Source organism: Somniosus microcephalus, chromosome 15 (assembly GCF_052327205.1).
Source record: "Somniosus microcephalus isolate GS21.2 chromosome 15, FLI_Smic_1.0, whole genome shotgun sequence".
In the NCBI taxonomy this organism is placed as follows: Eukaryota; Metazoa; Chordata; class Chondrichthyes; order Squaliformes; family Somniosidae; genus Somniosus; species Somniosus microcephalus.
Window position 1 is genome coordinate 70,492,941 of NC_141001.1, and position 20,379 is coordinate 70,513,319.

The window sequence follows — 20,379 nt, forward strand, 5'->3', positions numbered from 1 at the left end:
GTGGACTTTTGCTGGTGTTTAAGTGTATTTTGTGAATGAACTCAAACCGGGTTAGTTTTAGGCTTTGCTTTATGTTTAACAGTCGCCAAAAGTTTAAAAGAATCATATCATTACACAAAAAAACAGAAATAATTTCTGATATTTTCAGTCTTACATTGGCAATAACTACATCTGGCCACCAAATGGAAGCAAAGATGCAGGGGAGGATTTTAAGGCTTCCTGCCTGGCAGAAATAAGGTGGTAGCACCAAAGAATGGTGGGGAATGACTTACTAGCCCTTCCCCGCCGACGGTGTGGCCACCCCTATCTCCCCCAAGTTCACTGCTGAGTGGCTGGAGCGCCTGTCTGAGTCAGGTGGTAGCCCCTTTTACGTACATAGGACCGCAACTGCCATTTTAGGACAGTACTGGGCAGAGTGTGAATAGCCCACGCTCTGCCCAGTATCAGCTGGCAGTCCAGCCGAACAGGAGCCCAGAAGATAAGTTTTAATTTATTTTTGTGAGGCTGGGAATAGCAGGACCCCCTCCCCCTCTCGAACCTACCATTTTTCTGGCCCAGAGGCTAGCCAGGCCACCCGCTATTGCAGTGGCCCAAAGCCAGAAGGTTGCCCCGGAGCACCACCAGCTTTATGCTAACCAGGTCTGGCCCTCATAATGAACAGTGCGTCTCGTTGGGATTATTGGGTGGCCAGCAGGCATGCGCCACCAGCCGGCCGCTCAAACACCACTCGGGGTGGGGGGGGGGGGGGGGGTGGTGGTGGAAATCTACACCAGGGAAACAGTACTTACCTAGTTCTCATTCTGATACTTTGCTTTTGTTTTGAACTCTGCCTTCAATGTTTTGACTATTTTTCAAAGTTACATTTTGTATTTTATTTATCATGAAAAATAGGGGGAAGCACACTAAATGAACTCGTTCTTCACGGACTGTTTGGGCTGCATTAGTCACAAAAATATGCAAAGAAAACTAAAAGCCAATTTCCAATATAACCTTGTACTGTTACATAAATTACATATTATGCAACAGTTGGCTGGTTAATTAATCTCCTCTGACCTTGCATCATACTAAATGTGAGCAGCTCGGCTGCTTCTTAGTTTCCAAAATTGAGGTCATCCATGGAGTTGTCTCTACTTTATCTTTCCTCTCCTCCACCCTGGCTCTGCCAACCCTACCCTTCACTGCTTTTCCTCGTCTCCTGCCAGCTGTCATTAAACTCATGGGCCTAATTTTCTGTACCTGGGCGGGTCGGATGCGGGCGGTCGACGCAGCGGGTCCCGTTGTTGTTTCCATCCGGCTGCAGAAATCAACTTTGCGCTAATGGGGCCGATTAAGCCCACCCTGCGTGTTACCTGGCCCTATTAAATGGTGTGGGTCTGAACACGTCATCGATGATGCGTTTTCAGCCGGGATATTTAAAGGAGCCATGGCCAAATTGCATTTGAAGGTTTATTTAGGAGTGTACAGGCAAGCACACTGGAGATTTTGATTGCTCCAAACAGTTGGAGAGATGGCTGCACAGAGGCAAAGGGCTGCACCCAGGTTCTCCGATGGCTCCCGCCATATGCTTGTGGGCGGAAGAGACCTCCCCAGGAAACAGAAAAAGCCTGGCTCCAAATTGCAGAGAAGGTCAACAGCAGGGATGTGTTCAGGAGGACCTGGGTGCAATGCCACAAACGTTTCAATGATCTCATTAGATCAGGAAAGGTGAGTACAAAGCCATACTCAACTTCATCCTGCTGTGCATCTCATCACATCCCCATCACTCTGCCTTCCCAACCCTACTCCTGCACATCCTTACTCACACCAACATACCTTGCACCTCCACCCATCCATCTCTCTCTATCTACATTATCACATCCCCATCGTACTAGCCACCCCACGCACTCGCCTCATCCTAATGCAATCATACTAACACACAAGGAGGCCACTTGTTAATGCATCATGGTCTCCCTCTAAAAATGTAACCCATCCATTCCTTACACTCATTCCATCACTCTCAGTCAACCTTCTCTTCTTTCCCTTCTTGCAGGAGAAGAGAACGCACAGTAAGAGGGAAAGAGAAAGAACTGGAGGTGGGCCTCCATCATTTGCCACTCTCACAACAGCAGAGGAGGCTGCGTTGGAAGCATCGGGAGTGGCTGAGCAGCTGGAGGTGAGAGATGGAGAGAGGGGGTAGATCTCAGCAACCTGGTGACAGAATTACATATCATACAGCTACATGGCATACATCAGTCACTCATATGGGGACTGATGTCATCAGACAATGAATGGTCATCATGTGCATAATGGTATCTGTACCCATTCTTCATACGGCATATCTAACTCATCTCTTTACTCTCCCACATGTCCATCAAGAGCCACTCCACTGTCCAGGAGGATGAGGAAGACGACTCTCAGAGGAACCTCCAGCCTCCGAGGGCGCAGCGTCACCAAACATGAGCACACCCAGCACCAGTGCAGAGACGCACACCTTGGTGGGTCCCACGCAATATAAAGTAGTGTTGTCACCTGGTGTCTCACAACTCACAAGTGAGCAAGAGCAGATGGTGGAGACAGGGACAGCAGTGGAGACTCCTCGCCAGAGGGCGCAGAACACTCTCAGCTCTACTCAGCTGCATGCAGACGCTGAGCCTCGGAGGGCATCCAGAAAGAAGGAGGTGCAGGAGGAAGTGCAGGAGACTCTGACAGGTTTTGCGACCATGATGTCTGCAAATGTTCAGAGAATGGAAGAGTCCATCTCCAACATGAGCACCACTGTGTCACAGGTGATGACTGAAGGCTCTTCCATGGATAGGATGGCCACCTGCATGGAGCAGCTAATGCGCCACTCACAGGAACACATGATCGCTATGGAAAATAGATGGCTATCTGTGGAGCATAGATGGCAGAGACTCATAGACCTCCTGTGTAGGAGGGATGTCAGTGTAGACATGGGTCCTCATGGCCCCACTGATGTGCAACAAGGTGCTCTCCAGCTCCTTGCTAGCCGGGAAGTGCAGGTGACCCATGAGAGGGATGACGGTGAGAAGGGAGAGGGAAGTGTGGGCTCCTCTCAAAGCGCTTACACTTCCCCATTGCCACCCCCTCAGTCAGAGCCCCAGCTGGCTCCTCGGATCACGATGGCGGAGTCTGCCCCTGCACAGTCGCAGGAGGAGCAGACTTTGGCGGCTCCAAAACCCAGAGGACGTTCGCCAAGAGTGTCTAAGCAGTTACAGCAGGGAAGTGAGCAGGCTGCCTCTACCTCGGCTAAAGCCACAGGGGTAGCATCTCGTAGAAGTATGCGGAACAGAAAGATGACACACAAATAGATTCACAAAGGTAGCCACTTGGGTGTTTTAGTCAATGTTAATGTCAAGTTTCTGTTAATGTATTATCAACCATAAAAATCTTAATTTTCATCACTTTCCTGTCTTGGACACATTTGTGTGCACCTTTGGAAGTGGCTTAGTGAGTTGCAGTGAATGGTGAGACATCACAGTACCTCCAGCAATGGTGGTCAGTGTGAAAGGAATGGTTTGGTCATTGTAGGGATGCTTTATGGTGTTGCTGTGGGGTGGTGCCAACCTGGCGCAGCATGTGGCAGCCATATGGGTGTACTGCTAAAGTTAAGTAAATCTGGACATGATGAGGCCATCCCTGGCCTCCAGAGCAGCAATGTGCTCAGGTGCTGGTGGGATCTGGCCCGCAGGTTCCTCCAGCTACTTCTCCTTCTCGTCTTCCAGCTGATGCTCCTCCTCCTCTGAAGAGGCTGTGCACTCAGTGCCTTGCTCCTCATGCAGCGCTAATCCTCGCTGCTGTGCTATGTTGTGCAGAGCGCAGCAGAGCACGATGATTCTGGAGACCCTGGCTGCTGCGTACTGAAGGGCTCCTCCAGATCTGTCAAGGCATCTGAAGTTTTGAGCATGCCTATTGTCTGTCCACCCGCTCCTCTGGGCTGCAGGTCTTGTTCAAGCAATGTGCTAATGTCTGCGACAAACTGGCATAATAGCCTGAGCCTCCTTTGGCATAGTTGAGGAAGCTCATCCTCTGCCTGTATACCCTGTACTGGGGGTATTGCCTCTGGCGCGGTGCAGCCCTGCGCTGATGCCCTCTGTCCTGTGCAGCATCAGGTAGTTGAGAAGGTTGGTGGTGTTGTTGTTGGTGCAGCTGGTGTGTCTGATGCTGCTGGTGTTGGGGTTCATCGTGGTCCGATTCTGAGGACCAAGGTGGCACAGTATAAACGGCACCCATGCTGAAGGAATAGATAGCAGGTCAAGTAGCAGTCAGAGGAGCAAGCGGTCAATGGTGTGATAGGTTGTAACAATGAGAAGAGGCTGGATGGCGACTTTGCTGGAAGCACTTGCAGCCTGTAGAAAGTTAAATGTGTGCTGGGCTGGGAATGCAGTCAGCAACAGCTTCTGCCTGAGGAAAGTGACCAACTGTGAGGTGGGAGGTTTTATAGTACATTTCATGCTGTCATCTAATCAGCTAGAGCAATGGCCACTCAACTCCCGCCTCAAGCTGACATGGTTCCCAAGCTGCGTGAATCTCATGGGCAGCCAGGGAAATTCGAAAGGTAGGCTGAAAAACGCTCTCCAGGGTCTGACAACTACATGTTAATGATTTGAATTAGGTCGCCTGTCTCAGCTGCCGCACCGGCAAACGTGCTCGAGGGAAAGGCGTGTGGGGGCGGGATGACAGCGGGCTCACGACTCGCTGCAATTTATTTCAAATTTCCCACCTGACCCACCTCCAATTGCGCTTGCACGGACCCCAGAAAATTCCGGCCATCATCTCCACGATGTCCCACATCTGTTCCTTCAAACTGCTTCTGACTCATATACTGACTATCTATTCTCCCCTTCTTTACCCCATTCATGTTAACATAATTAATTTCTCCTTATCATCTAACATTTTCCCCACCCCTCTCAAATCTGCCACCATCTCACTCTTAATAAGTCCATCCTTTATCCCTGTACTCTCTCAAGGTATTAACCTACTCTTTCTCTCCAAAATGCTACCTTATGACTCAAGCATCTCTCTCTCTATTAGAGTTCCTCCACTTTGGTTTCCAACCCATCCACAAACACTTAAACAGCAAGGTCAAAGTTGTGGTAAACCACTGTTACCGTTCACAACCGTTCACTATTGTTTACACTGTTGTTATCACTACACAAGGTTACCTCTTGCCACGCACGCTGCTATACCTGGGCTGACCTCAGCTGACTCCGCCCATGGCTCCGCCTGCTTGCCCAGGTATAAAGGTGACCGCTTGGCTAGTATTCTTCCTTATTGGAACCGATCACCCACGAGGGTGGGCTCTGTTATTTAGCCAATAAAAACCTATAGTTACTATCTTAACTCGTCGCTTTTCATGGAATGAATTGATAGGTATATCAAAAGTCATGGATAACATCCTGAGTGACTGACTGTGACTCGCTGTGTTTCCTTGTTCTCTATTCCACCTTTGATATTGTTGACCATTCTGCTTTCCACCATTAATTCCTGTCTGGAGTCTGTCTCTGTGGCACTGTGTTCCATTCATACCTGTCCCAACGCGTAACTGTATCTCCTCAAACATTATTCCTTCCTTACCTGTTTGGTGACTTCTGGTGTGTCCCAGAAATGCATCCTTGGTTCATTACTATTCAAATTTACATGCGATCCCATGGCAATTTCATCCTTAAGCAAGTGGTGGACTTCTATATGTACACCGACAACACAGAACTCTACGGGGGCAACTATCAACTTTGATGTGGATGGAACACTGATGGTATTGGATCGGCCACGTCTTATACACACCACCCAATTTTCAAATGGAAAGGAAAATCTGGTATGGTGTATAACAGTTCACTGTTGACAAAACCAGAGATCGTCTTTGGCTTTCGTCAGCACTTATGTACCAGTTCTGATGAAAGATCACTGACCTAAAACGTTAACTCTGCTTCTCTCTCCACAGATGCCCCCTGACATGCTGAGTGTTTCCAGCATTTTCCACTATAATAAAAGCAGAAAATGCTGGAAACACTCAGCAGTTGACGATCTCTCTGATTGATCGAGTTGGGGCCAACCTCTTCAGCTGCATTCTTGAGCTACATTTGGCAATGCACAACTTCAAGATTCCATTCAGTTCGGAGCGGAGCTTCTTACCCCATGTACAATCAATCATCGGCAAGATCACATTCTTCCATTTTTGAATCCTATTTCTACACGACTGCTGCTTAAATACTAACCCATGTCTTCACCATGTCAATGATCAGCTCCAACACTCTTCTTTCCAGCCTTTCCACCTCCAACTTTTACAAACTTCAATACAGAACTCAATTATGTGCGGCACACTCATCAGCTGCCCATCCTTGGCAAGCTCCCTATGCTCCAGTGAATTGATTTCAATACCTACATCTTCAAATCCCTTCACGTATTCATTTCATCTGAGTAACCAGGCATATGTCCCTACCTGGACCATATGCTTTTCTGATTCTGGATTACTGCACGTTCCCTGCTTATTCACCTTTACTATTGGAAGTTGATCACTGTGCATTTGCCCTTTGGAATTCTGTCCTAAAACCAATTTGCCTTCATGCCTCCCTCTCTGCGCCTTTACATCCATTAAAGTGCCTTGAGACGCCATCTTTTTTTTCCAGCTCATCATTGATCATAAAATGATGCAGCACAGAAGGAGGCCATTCAGCCCAATGTGTCTGTGCTGGCTCTTTGGTAGAGCTATCCAATTAGTCCATCTTTTTCGTGTGCTCCACGAGATATTCTTTATGTGAGGAGTGCTGCACAAATGCAAGACGGGTGCCTGCACCAGTAGAGGCGCTTATTGAGTGCCTGCTAGTCAGGAAAGGCCAGGAGTTCTGGAATAGGGTGCCTGCTCTGGGATGGGGAGAATGCCAGGGCTGCCCTTGAAACGTGTTAGATTCTGCCCCATCAATGCCCTTCACAAGGGGCTGAAAAAAAACTGGAGAAAACTTCTACATATTTAAGGGTCCCGGCCAAGACCTTAGGTGGACCCAACTTGCGCTGGCCAGGATGCCAACACCTTGTTTCATTAAGCGTACCTGAGCCTGGCAGTTTCCCAGGCTCCCTCTGATGCAGGTGACTTAGTTTGGGACGGATGGAAGTTCACCCCACACAAGGCCCCTGGGATATTGGTAGGGGAGGCTGGGACCCAATGTATCCAGGTGCCAACTAAGTTTCTGGCCCTTCAATTGCAATCCTGCTGGACTTATGATGGCAGTGGGCTGGAAGGGCAGTGAATTTTCAGCCCCTAAGTGTTTTGGCAACACCTTAAGAATGTACCAAATCAAATAAAAGAAGAATGAGCAACACAATAAAGCAATAGAAGAATGAAACAATACAGGTAATGCTTTTAAAGTTTAAAGAAAATAGAAATCCTTACCATATGTTTCTTGAGCTTCGGCATGAGTTTACTTAAAATCTGATCATGATGTCCCTGGAACCTTTGGAGCTTTGGAAATCCAGGAATAAAAAATCCTGAAAAGAAATAAGAAAGTTATGTAAAAGTACCAGTTTCAGCAAGATTGGAAGTATAGTGAAACAAGTTAGGCTTTGCTGAAGATGATGAGATAGAAACTGGGCCTCATTGCGCCCATTTTACAGACTCCACAGCACTCCTGCCGGCCGTTGCCAGCCTCGATCACATCCCCCCCCCAACTGTTCGAATGCCCCCTGCCGCTTACCCGAGGGCAGCTCCTAGCGAGGCAAGCGGCCTGTGGAAGCGAGACAGGTGCCGGCAGCTCGTCCACATTATTTAGATGAGTCTTCAAGGCCCTATTTCAGGCAGGCCTCGGGCCTCCTGGTTCGGGCGCACGCTGCCTGCGCAGTGCCCAGTCTGAGCCAAAATGGATTTCTAACTCTATGTTCTGTTGTCATACACATATTCATGCTGTAAAAAAGGTCAGCCTATGCTGTAAAAAAGGTCAGCCTATGCTACAGCATCAACTCAGTACCTGTAACAGGAAAATATTTAACAATTGGTGTGTAACTTAGGGATTACAAATTAATTTTCACTGATCTGTTTTGTCTCATTAGGGCAGGAGGAGGAAATAATATAATGCAACCAGTTCATCCTCCATTGGTTTCCCATAGGCTGTTTTACACTGATATGGAATACTTGAGCACTGTGAGAAGTGAGAAATTAACATAATTTGGCCAGTTCTGAAAAAAATAATCAGTAACAAATACTCCTCGGGGCAGTCACCCCTTCCACAACTTATCCAACAGAAAACTACAAATTTGAAATATTTCCAAATGGAAAGTACAAATTACGTGAGTAAAAGTGATCAAACATCTATACACTATGGCCGGAATTTTGCCGGCACTCAGAGGGCGGGTCCGTTGTCAAAATGCAAAAGATTGACAGCGGGTCAGGATCCCGCTGTCAAACCGCCTCTATGTCAGTTTCCCAAGTGTCAGGTCTGTCTGCACTTTACAGACCCGACACCAAGCGGCGGGTGAGTCAATTCAGATACTTAAGAGCTTGTTAAAAGGTATTTAAACACCATTTTACCATGTACTTACCATTTTACCAGCTTTTTCCACAAGGTTCCCAGCGCTCGGGGATCACGTCAGGTAAGTAGGTCGGGCTGTCAATGACGCCATTCCTCTGAATAGTTGACAGCTGCAAAAGTGGTATAAAAGCTACCATTTCACAGCTGTTCACTTTCCAATCTGAGAAGCTGGAGCCTTCAGGATTTGGAATACACTTCTCAGCTTTATGCAATTTGGAAGTGTTTGGAGTAAACTCTCTATCCACTGTCACCTCCTTGGAGCAACCTCTCTCACCAATGACAGATCGCTTCTCTCATCTCAACTTCAGCTGCCGTCTATTCCATCAGCATCGGTACCCTTGAAAAATCTCACCTTAGTTCTCAGAATCCCACCACGATCAGCCCCAACACCAACATCACCAGGCACACCAGCATCACCAACAACAGCACCAATCTGCTCCACAATCACCTGATGCTGCACCTGACTACATTGCTGCCTGGGAGGTCAGGGATGGCCTCACCATAGCCAGATTTACTTCACTTAACCCTGTACACCCTGGCTACCACATGATGCACCATTCCTTTCACACTCATCATCCATTGCGGAGGGGTAACGTTATATCTCACCATTCACTGCAACTCACTAAGCCACTTCCAAAGGTGCACACAAATCTGTCCAAAAACGGAACGTGTGGAAAAATAAAGATTTCAATGTTTGGCAACACATCAACAGAAACTTTACATGAACATTGGCGAAAACACACTAGTGCCTACCCTTGTGTGTTGTTAGTTGGTATGATTGGACAAGAATGAGGGTGAGTGTGTGGGGTGGCTAGTGAGATGGAGGTGTAATATTGTAGATAAAAGGGGGATGGGTGGAGGTGCAAGGTAAGTTGGTGTAAGTAAGGATGTGCAGGAGTAGGGTAGGGAAGGCGGAGTGATGGGGATGTGATCAGTGGCATAGCAGGATGAGGTCGAGTGTGGCTTTGCAGTAATGTTTCGTGACCTACTGAGATCATTGAAAGGTTTGTGCCACTGCAGCCAGGTCCTCCTGATGACATCCCTGCTTGTGTCCTCCTGTGCAATTTGCAACCAGGCTGCGTTGGTGTCCTGGGGAGGTCTCTTCCGCCCATCGGAAGGGAAGAGAACCTCCCTGCGTGCTGTGACTCCCACCATAAGCATATGGAGGGAGTCATGGGAGAGCCTCGGTTCAATTGTGCACCTTTGTGCAGTGCTCGTCACAATTGTGCACCTCAATGCTGCAGAACACTGACAACACAACTGTCAAAATGAATGTGGACATGGTCCCTTTAAGGAAGCCGGCTGTTGACACGTCATCAACTGACATAATCAGACCTGCTTCCTTTTAATTGGCCGTGAACCTTGCAGGGTGGGCTTAACAAGCCCAATCAACGGAAAATTCTTCTCATAGCGGGATGGTGCCGGGAGCGGGATTGCAACCCGCCACCTACCTCGGCCGCACTGAACCCGCCTCGGTAGGCGAAATCGCGGCCAATATTTCAAAAGTGAATCTTTAAATGATCAACATAACCCTTTACTTTTCTTAAGATGGCGAGGGGAGGAAGAAGGAGAACTGATTTTTTGCTGGTGCAGAAATAGTAAAATTTGTGTGTGTAGAAAGGAAATGTATGGCATAATGAACCAGTGTGTCTGAATAACGTCAGCCTTGTGCTAGAGTTTTAGTTTCTACACAGTCATTGTAATCACTGGTTGCAGGTGCCCTTTCAGTCCAACAATAATGCATTGTAAGCTCACCCTTAAAAAATATTTGTATCTTGTATGTATTTTGACATTAAATTTTGAAAATCACAAATTAATTTACAACAATTATTCAGAAGACGAGGCTGTCCTAAAAATATTAAGGATTTTCAGGCATTTATGAAATTAATTAAATGTTTATATCAAATGGTTCTGAAAATAAAACAGAACTTGGGATAAATTGAGATTCATTATGCAAAGAATGTCACAATTGTGCCTGGGTACAAGTTGAGATGGATGTTTGAGTTCGTATTGCCAAAGGCTGCACCTGGCATTTGGGGCAGAGAGGAGTTATTTAATGGTTTCAGTAGTTGACTGGTTTAAGAAAAAAAGAACTTGCATTTATCTAGCACCTGTCACATCCTCAGCATGCCCTAAAGGGCTTTATAGCCAATGTTTTGAAGCGTGGCTACTGCTGTAAAGTAGGTAAACACACCAGCCAATTTGTGCACAGCAATGCCCTACAAAGAGCAGTGAAATAACCTGTCAATCTGGTTTTGGTTGGTCAATAAAAGGGTAAGGGTCAGCCTGTGATGTGCAAATCTTACAATGGTTACTGCCGCCCAACCACAAGGAGCTTTTATTGAATTAATTGTTCTACTTGTCAATTAAAAATGTAAATGATCAGACATTAGATAGTGCTGTGACAAAGGACTGGATTTTACCAACCTCAGTGGGTCCGTGGCGGGTCCTGGCCCCAATGCCGGCACCAGCCCGCTGTGGAGAATAAATTTACTGTGATTGGGCTTGTTAAGCCCGCCCAGCGAGTTTCCCAGCCAACTGAAGGAAGCGTATCTGATGACGTGTCATCAGCCGGTTTCCTTAAAGGGACCATGGCCAACTTTAATTTGACATTTGTGCTGTCAATGTTCTACAGCATTGAGGTGCTGCAAACACTGACAAGCACTGCACAGAGATGCAGGGCTGCACCCAGGCTCTCCCATGACTCCATCCATATGTTTATGGAGAGAGTCACAGCACACAGGGAGGTCCTCTTCCCTTCCCATGGGCGGAGAAGACCTCCCTAGGAGATCAACACAGCCTGGTTGCACATTGCAGAGGAGGGCACAAGCAGGGATGTGGTCAGGAGAACCTGGCTGCAGTGCCGCAAATGTTTCAATGATCTCAGTAGATCAGGAAACATTAGTACAAAGCCACACTCAACCTCATCCTGTTGTGCCTCCCATCACATCCCCATCACTCTTCTTTCCCTACTCTACTCCTGCACATCCTTACTCACACCAACTTACCTTGCACCTCCACCCATCCCTCTATCTACAATATCACATCTCCATCTCACTAGCCACCCCTCACACTCACCCTCATCTGAAAGCAATCATACCAACTGACAACACACAAGGGTGCTTTATCCAATGTTCATGTAAAGTTTCTGTTAATGGGCAGTCAAACATTGAAACCTTTATTTTCAACACTTTGCTTTCTTGGACAGATGTGTGTGCACCTTTGGAAGTGGCTTAGTGAGTTGCAGTGAAGGGTGAGACAGAACATTACCCCCCGCAATGGTCATGAGTGTGAAAGGAATGGCTTGGGCATTGTAGTGATGCTTTATGGTGTTGCTGTGTGATGGTGGCAACCCGGCGCATCAGGTGGCAGCCAGGGTGTACAGCGTCAAGTGAAGTAAATCTGGCTATGGTGAGGCCATCCCTGGCCCTCTGGGCAGCAATGTGGTCGGACGCTGATGCCCTGTGCAGCATCAGTTGATTGTGGGGAAGGTTGGTGTTGTTGTTGATACTGCTGGTGAGCCTGGTGGGATTCTAAGGACCAAGATGAGACAGTATAAAGGGCACCAATGCTGATGGAATAGATGGCAGTTAAAGTAGAGATGACAGAAGCGACCTGTCAATGGTGGGAGAGGTAATGAGGTCAGACTGGATGGAGACTTGTGTAAAGACTTACAGCATTCTGAATCTGTAGTGGAAATGCAGTTTAGAGAAGCTAGTGGCTAAGGGAACTGACATGAATCTTGTGGAAATGACTTATGAAATGATACTGGGTGGCCTGCTGGTAGTGCTGTCCAGGGAGAGTATAAATACTCGGGCATGGGCCCAGCTTGCGCAGGACATTCTTTAACAGGAACTAGTGAAGGACACAACTAGATCTCCATGTTGAAAAACAGTTGATTAAAGCCTTGTTTAATACTTCGACTAACTGCCTAGTAGTTTTCTTACGTCAGGAACATTTCTCAATCAGCTGAAAGCTTTGACATGACATTTGAAGCTGTCAACTCATCAGCTGAAACAATGGTCAGGGACCTCCCGCCTCAGCTTCACAGACGAGGTCTAGGCACAGAGGGAAACCGGTGAGCGACCTGTCAAATTAAAAAAACCTGGGGGAAAAAGCATTAAGTTGTTGTAAACAAGCCACTAATGATTTTAATTGCCTCCTCCACCGCTGCGTGTCTGGTCTGCTCAGCGCTGGCGGACCCGACATTTGGTAAAGGCACGTGGCGGCGGGTTGACTGCGGGGTCCCGACCTGCTGTCTAAAAAAATCTTTCACACCCAACCCGCCACCGATCGCGCTCACTGACCCCTCGCAAAACTCCCCCCAAAGTATCTTTTAGTTGATAAGGGTTCATAGTAAAATTACAATAAGAAGTCTCAATGTAGTTCCCCAGTTGGCACAATTCAACAGGGGGAAAAAAAACATGCACACACCCTCAAATTTAACAAATTCACATGAAGTGACAAAGATGCAAAATATGGGCCTAGAAATTCAGTATAGCCACTTTTGGGGCGGTAAAGTCGGGCAGGCGCTAAATTTAGCGCCCGCCGGAAAGTGGAGGCCACTTCGCCGATATTCAGTAGCTTTGGCCAAGGAGTTTGGGCGAGCGCTGAAACTGGCGTTGCACTCCTATCTTTAGGCGCTAAGCTGGCGGTGCAGACTGATAACGCCGAGGCCGGGCGCAGCGCAGGTGCGGTCATGTTTTGATTGACAGCAGACACACTGACGCCGGCCAGCTCTTAAAGGGGGAAGGGTCGACTTTGTCTGCTGCCACGCCCTGGATAGTGGAGCCCTGCAGCTAGGCCTGAACACTGCTGGTGGACCCAAATAGCGCCTGAAGCCATGCAGAAGGCCCGTGAACGAGCGCAGCGCTTCTCAGAGCATGCTTTGAGGGTGCTGCTTAGGGGTTTGGAAAAGAAAAGAGATCTTGTGCCCGGACAGTGGCAAGAAGGCTCCCAGGAGGCAGTACAGGAGAGCCTGGAGGGAAATCGCCCAGAGGGTCTCAGCCAACAGCGATGTCCCCAGGACTGGTGACCAATGCCGCAAGAAGTACAACGACCTCACTCGGTTGGTCAGGGTGAGTACCCTTTCCAGTGTCCTCCTCATCCTTGCATGTGCACCTCACATTATGGGCAAAGGGACCTCAAAGGCCTAATGGCCAGCCCTCCTCCCGCAGCTATGGCACTGGCATGATCATCAATAGCACTTTCTGCACTTTACACACTGGCCAAGCTATTCGACCATGGGAGGCAGTGCACACAACAACAGGGCACCACACTGGCCAAGCTATTCGACCATGGGAGGCAGTGCACACAACAACAGGGCACCACACTGTACTTAGAGGCCGTCCTTTCTCTTGCAGGCCAAGCTGGCGCAGAATCTGAAGAGCCGGACTGTCACCGGGGGAGGCCGTGTCCAGTTCCAGGAGCTCAGTGACCTGGAGGAGCGCGTGGCTCGACTCATGCGTGCCCGGGTGGTTGGCCCCGTAGCTATTGGAGATGCCGACCCTGTGCTGGGCCCCAATGGTAAGGACATGACCGTTTGCACCTCTCTCGTTCCCCTTGCGCTTCAGATCTACATCCTTTGCCACTGTCCCACCAATGCGCATAATGCCACCACTCATGCCTCCCTCGCTGACGCCCTGTCCTCACTCTAAAGCTACTCTTGTGCCTTCCTGCTTTCAGCTGGTGAGGAGGTCGTCCCTGGAGCTGAGAGTGCCAGTCCCTCGGAAGAGGAGGACGACGAGGACCAAGAGGAAGGCGGCACATCGGGGGAACCCTCATCCGCGCCAGGGGATGGCAATGGAGGGGAGACGTCTTGCCTGGAGGAGAGCCAGGGTGAAGTGTTGCAGGGGGGTGTAGCTCCTGGGCCCAGTGGCGTCCAGGCACGCGGGAAGGGTCGGGCAGCACGGCGGCCTTCTCCCCAGAGGGGGGAAGTGTTGCAGGGGAGGGCAGTTGCTGGGCCCAGTGGCGTCCAGGCATGCGGGAAGGGTCGGGCAGCACGGCGGCCTTCTCCCCAGAGGGGGGGGGGGAAGTGTTGCAGGGGAGGGCAGTTGCTGGGCCCAGTGACGTCCAGGCACGCGGGAAGGGTCGGGCAGCTCGGCGGCCTTCTCCCCAGAGGGAGAGTCCGGCCTCCAGTCCGGAGACGGTCCTCGCCCAGGAGGTGCGCCTCCTTGATGAAATGTCCGCGGACTCGGAGCGGCGCCACACCGAGTTCATGGGGGTTGTGGGACAGTTGCCTCAGGCCATTGAGTCCCTGGCTCATAGTGTGGCCGATTTCGGGGACTCACAGGCCAGGGGTGTCGACCAACTCGCGGCAGCACAGGACGCGAGTCGAGAGTTCCTGAGTGGTGCCGTGCAGACACTGGCTGGTCTGATGCGGGCACAGACCAGGGCAGTTCGGGCACTCACTTCTGCCACACTCGCTGTGTCACTGAGGCATCGCCAGGGCACCCGCCGCCCTGCTGCAGCACAGCGGTCTGGCCTTCACCAGATTGCTGCGCTTGCTGCAGTGCCAGCCCGGCCGAGTGCCAGTGTCTCTGGCGACCAGCGAGCGCCTGGCATCAGCCAGCTTGCCCCCATTGCTGCAGCCGCCACTGCCACTCCCCCAGCCAAGCTGCGACGAGCTGCTGCAGAGACTGATGCTGCCCAGCCACAGCTGCAGCAGTCAGCAGCCGGCCCCTCCAGGGCCGGACCTCGTCTAGGCCGACCCCCAAGGGCATCTGCCGTCACGCATTGTGCCCCTCAGGAGCCTTCCCCCAGCCTTGCAACACCCACAGGGCCCAGGTTGAGGCGGAGCAACAGGTCGGGCAGGAGCCGGAGAAGCCTGCACAAGGACTCGCCCTCTCGGCACACCAAGTAGAGTGTGTTGCCAACTGTTTTTTTATATGGGGGTGTTTGTGTTCTGTATGGGGGGGTTTGTCTTGGTTAGGCCGAGGATGAAGGCCAATTGGATGGACAAGTTTTGTTATTCCTCCCCAGGTTCTGGGAGTGAGATATGTTTTTGACTGTTTTTTGGGGGTCTTGTCTGTTTTTCTGTTTCATGTGGGAAGGGCCCTGAGTTTGTTAAATAAAGCTTTTTATTTATTCAGCTTGTCCAGGTGTCATGTTTCAAGTGGTTGTTGCGTTAACCGGCTGAGGGCTTGCGGAGCGGCTGCATTCAGGTGCGTTCATTGCCACAAGCCATTCCCTGACAGGGGGCCTAGAAGTGTCGTTCAATAAGCCGCCGGCGGACGGCCCTTGGACCTTGTGGCTCCCTCCTGGGCTGGTACTCCTCCTCCTCCTCCTCCTCCTCATGGTCCTCCTGCTCGTCCTCCTGAGGTGGTGGTCCAACGTGAGGTGGCAGTGCCTGAGTCCTGCGGATAGCCAGGTTGTGCAGCATGCAGCAAACGACGACGAACTGGGAGACTCTATCCGGCGAATACTGTAGAGATCCGCCGGAACGATCCAGGCAGCGGAACCGTTGCTTGAGGACGCCAATCGTTTGCTCTATGATGTTCCTTGTGGCTTGATGGCTTTCGTTGTATGCCTCCTCAGCAGGGGTCCTGGGCGCGCGGAGCGGGGTCATGTGCCATGTACACAAAGGGTAGCCCTTGTCCCCAATAAGCCATCCCCTTGGTGGAGGCTGTGCCTCGAACATGTCAGCCACAGTAGCCTGGCGCAGGATAAATGCATCGTGGCTGCTTCCTGGAAAGCGGGCATTGACAGCTAGGATGCGCTGCCTGTGGTCACACACCAGCTGTACATTGAAGGAATGGTAGCCCTTCCGGTTGCGGTAATCCTCGGCATTGTCGATAGGTACCCGCATAGCCACATGCGTGCAGTCAATGGCGCCCTGCACCATGGGGAAGTCGGCGATCCTGGCAAAACCGACTGCACGCTGCTCCTGCCTCTTTAGGGTCATGGGGAAGGAGATGAATTGGTGTCTCCTTGCGAAAAGGGCATCGGTGACCTGCCGGATGCAGCGATGCACGGCGAACTGGGAGATGTTCGCTATGTCCCCAGCAGCGGCTTGGAAGGAGCCGCTTGCATAAAAGTTCAGAGCCACCGTGACCTTCACTTCCACCGACAGAGACGTCCTGCACATCAGCTGTGGACGCAGATCTCTGCAACCACCTCCCTTCTGAAGCGCAGCCTCTTAACACAATGCGCGGCAGTCATGGTGAGATAGGACACCTGCTGCCGGTATTCCCTGAGTGGGTAAGGCCTACGTTGCCGACGCCTGATGGCCCCTCTACGTCTAGGCATGGCTGGCCCTCTCACACAGCGTCTGCGAGCCCTTCGCACATAATGCTGGAACTGAGGGTTGGAACCCCATGCAGCCCCCATAATAAACTTGCAAACAGTGAAATCACAAAGAGTCAAATTTCCAAGCTCTGACCAGAAGCCAAAAATACCTCTCCTATGTTGTCCCAAATCAGTAAGGTCTGTTCCTTGGTCTCTGTCCAGAAATCCAAAGCACTAAAGTCATTGCAGCAAAATGGCTGGCCTTTATAGTTCAGTCTAAGTGCCCTTTAATTATCGCTCCCCGAGGCCCGCAGGGCCTCTGCTGCGTTCCACTTCACAGTTCTTAACAGCGCCACGCCCACATTGGGCGGGCGCCACTGAATTTCTGGTTTGGGGCGCACAAACAGCGTTGCACGACGAAATGACGTCATAAGCTGCGCGCGCAGCTGAGCGGGCGCAAAGACTTTGCGCCGGCGCTAAATGTCAACTGAAGTTGGGCGTAGGCGCAGATCAGCCTGCGCCCGGGCGCTAAGTGCCTAGCGCTCGAAATCTACCCCTCTTATGGCGCCAACGGCTGGCGAACGCAACTGAATTTCTAGGCCATGGTGTTTCAGCAGGCTTTGATTCAGATGGAAAAAGGTGGAATCCCATTAAAATATTTTAATTGTGGTCATTTAGGACCCTGATGTAATTTTGATCTTCTACTGGGTAGAATGCGTGCGCTGTTCAGTGCAACTATACATTCAGTCGTCTAACCAATGGTTCCCTCCCTTATGATTACCCCGCGCCCCCGCCCGCTCCCCCATAATCCAACAAGATTCTGCCAACTCGGCTGAAGGGAGGAGCTGCAGGATTCCCCTCCCCAACAGTCAGCAAGCTGCCTGTTAGTGTTTGTTTAGCACTGGCAGTTTGCCAATCTTATTTTAATGAGGCTTGCCCACAAACATGGATTGGGCTTCCCGCCGGTGACATCTGGTGGGTTTGCAATTTGTTTCTGAATTATGGGTGAAAAATTGTTACGGCTGTTATAAAAATTGCAATATAATTGAAATTGGGAGAGGATGCTGAAAGATTTTGTGCCTATATGGTTGGTGAAATAATGATAGTCGAAACTAACCAATTAGAAATCAGAAAAAAGATAGGAGTGCACACACTTAACCAATGAGGGAGAAAAACTGACCTGCTTCCTACAGACACTACATTACAAACATAAAAAATGTTATGGTCAAAATATATCACTCTATGTACCAGCATAAACAGAAGAGGCTATAAAGAGCATCCTTGTTCTATTCTTCTGCAAAGCAGGAAAGAGAGAAATGCTGCCATTGATTGGAAATCACTCTGGGGTTCATTAAGAAGCTTGTTATTATTTACAGGAGGGATCAGCAGAAAATCAGTTTAGTATTTATATGAGATTTTTTCTATTCTATTCAAATACATTCTCAGCACTTAGGGATAACAGATGCTAGAGAATCTAAACCATACATCAAGATGTATCAGGTTTGCCAAGTCCCTGGTATTATTAGCTGGGAATGTTTTGGCAATGATCTCCATCTAATGTGCTTGGACAAATTTTACTGTCATATTTTTAATAAAACTCCACATGATATCATGTTGTTATTTAATAGTGAGCTCCTAACATGTACCCCATCTCCTTTCAGCCAAGATCGTAACCCTTTACAACCTGGGTTTTACTTTTCTCCACTATTACATCATTAATATTATTTTGTAGCATTTAGTGGAATAGTCCCATGTAGTTTATGTCTTTTTAAAACAAAACTATTATCTTTTCGATATTTCCCACATAGATCTCTTCTGCAGATCCTTGCTATCTACTATTTCAGTGGGTTAAATGGTTATGTGCTGTGGTGATGTAAATAGTGGAAATTTCATTGGAGAACAGCCACTTCTGAACAATAGCGTCAGTGTGATTAGTGGTCTTGTTTCCTACTTCAGCTCTTTGCTACAACAGCAAATACTTAGGTGAAGAATGGAAACAGAACATGTTGGCACCAGTGTTGGGAAACAGACAGACTTCAAAGTAACCCCCTTGGCTTACATTACCTCAGTGTATCCACCCCACTGTTTCAGACCCTGAAAGGTATCAGCCTAATAAACAGATTTAAAAAAAATTAATCACCGTTTTTTGAAAACTAGCAGATCTCACATGGCTTTGCACACAATGAATCAGAGAATATTCTTTTATAACAATAGGGATATTGTCAACAAAGTGTGACGGTGAAAGTGTTAGGAAGTAAGTGTGACACTTACAAGAAGCGTGCACATAATGGAAGTATTTTAATATATTACAAGCATGTCAAATCAAAGGAACGTTATCTGTTTTATCTGCCTGTGCTGTCCTCTTGTTGCTGTTTGTATGCTCATTCTCAGCATTTTTGTCATTTTTTTAGTTTTCCAGTTTTGGTGTTTTTTTTCCATCATGCTTTGTTTCTGCTTCTATTTCTGCGATGTTGTTTACTCTCCATGTCCTGTCTACTGTACCTGTTTGGCACTACTATCTGTTGCTCTCTATTATGTCTTAAATTCAGCAGTCCTTTTGCTTCAAATTCCTGTGCTCCTTCGTATCTCTTCCATTTCCTTTTGTCTTTGGCGTGCTGTTGTAATGTCCTGCCTCCTGCTCCTATTCCACTTTTCCTATGCTCTCCCACTTCTCCTGCCCTGGTTTTCCTTTTTGACAACTTTTCCTGAGGCTTGCTGCTGGCTGTCACCCTTTCCCACCTCTACATTCCCTCAGTGTTGCCTGTCCTCTCCTTGCTGCAGATTCATTTATTCCCCATGAACCTAGTGTTCCCTTGCCCCTTTGCATTCTTTGCTCTGATGTTCTAGTGCAATTGCCATTCTACTGTTCCACTCTTACTGTCTTGTACCTTCACCGTTTCCCATCTATCTCTTCCCTCAGCTTTCCTGCTTCACTCCCCTCAATATTTTCCTTCCACTTACTGTTTTCCCTCTTCAGCTCCCAATCCCATCGTTTCTGTGCAAATCCTCCCGAGAATTTCACCCTATTTCTGTTCCTGTACCCTTATTTTATGATTCCACACCATTCCCCCCTCAACCCCAACATGCTTTCCCTTAGTTATCTTTCTTTGGCACTGTCTGTGAATAGAAGATGTATGGGAACTGGGGCCGGCAGACAGCATATAAAATTTGAGTGGGATGGAGCCGTCAAAAGTGTGGTTAGGGCTCAGTTGGAGGAGAAGGCTAAGGAGAAGGCCAGGCTAGAAGCCTGGCTGAATCCCTAAAAAGTGGCTGAGAAGAATAAACAGTGGGGCAGAAGAGGCTGTGGAATGTGAAAGAAGTAGAAGTGCGCTGGAAAGTGAGAATGAAGGTTGAGTGGGGTTTAAAAGCAGTGGGAGGAGGCCTAAAACAGCCCAGAGTTGGGGGTGGAGGCTAAAGCAGCAGCAGAAAGGAAAGCAGAAGTCCAGGCATGGGAGGACCTTCAGGGCAGAAAGTGGGGCTGGAGGCTTGTGTTGCCAGCAGAGGGACAGAAACTGGGCAGGAAGAATGGGAACACAAAGGAAAAGGACCAGAGGCTGAGGAGGCTAATGAGCACGGGAGCTAGGAGACAGGGATAGGGAGATGCGAGGTCTGCAACTATAACATGACATGTAAATGC

At 49.0% G+C, this 20,379-nt stretch overlaps 1 protein-coding gene across 2 annotated transcripts in view; it reads right to left on the reverse strand.

The window, feature by feature from the left end:
- LOC147107022 (uncharacterized) overlaps positions 1-20,379 on the reverse strand; it is a 364,818-nt gene that overhangs the window by 114,865 nt on the left and 229,574 nt on the right. For both annotated transcript variants that reach the window (XM_086007993.1, XM_086007992.1), the window contains one exon: positions 7,385-7,479. In XM_086007993.1, the coding sequence (XP_085864119.1) occupies positions 7,385-7,479 (95 nt within the window). The remainder of the gene's footprint in view (positions 1-7,384; positions 7,480-20,379) is intronic.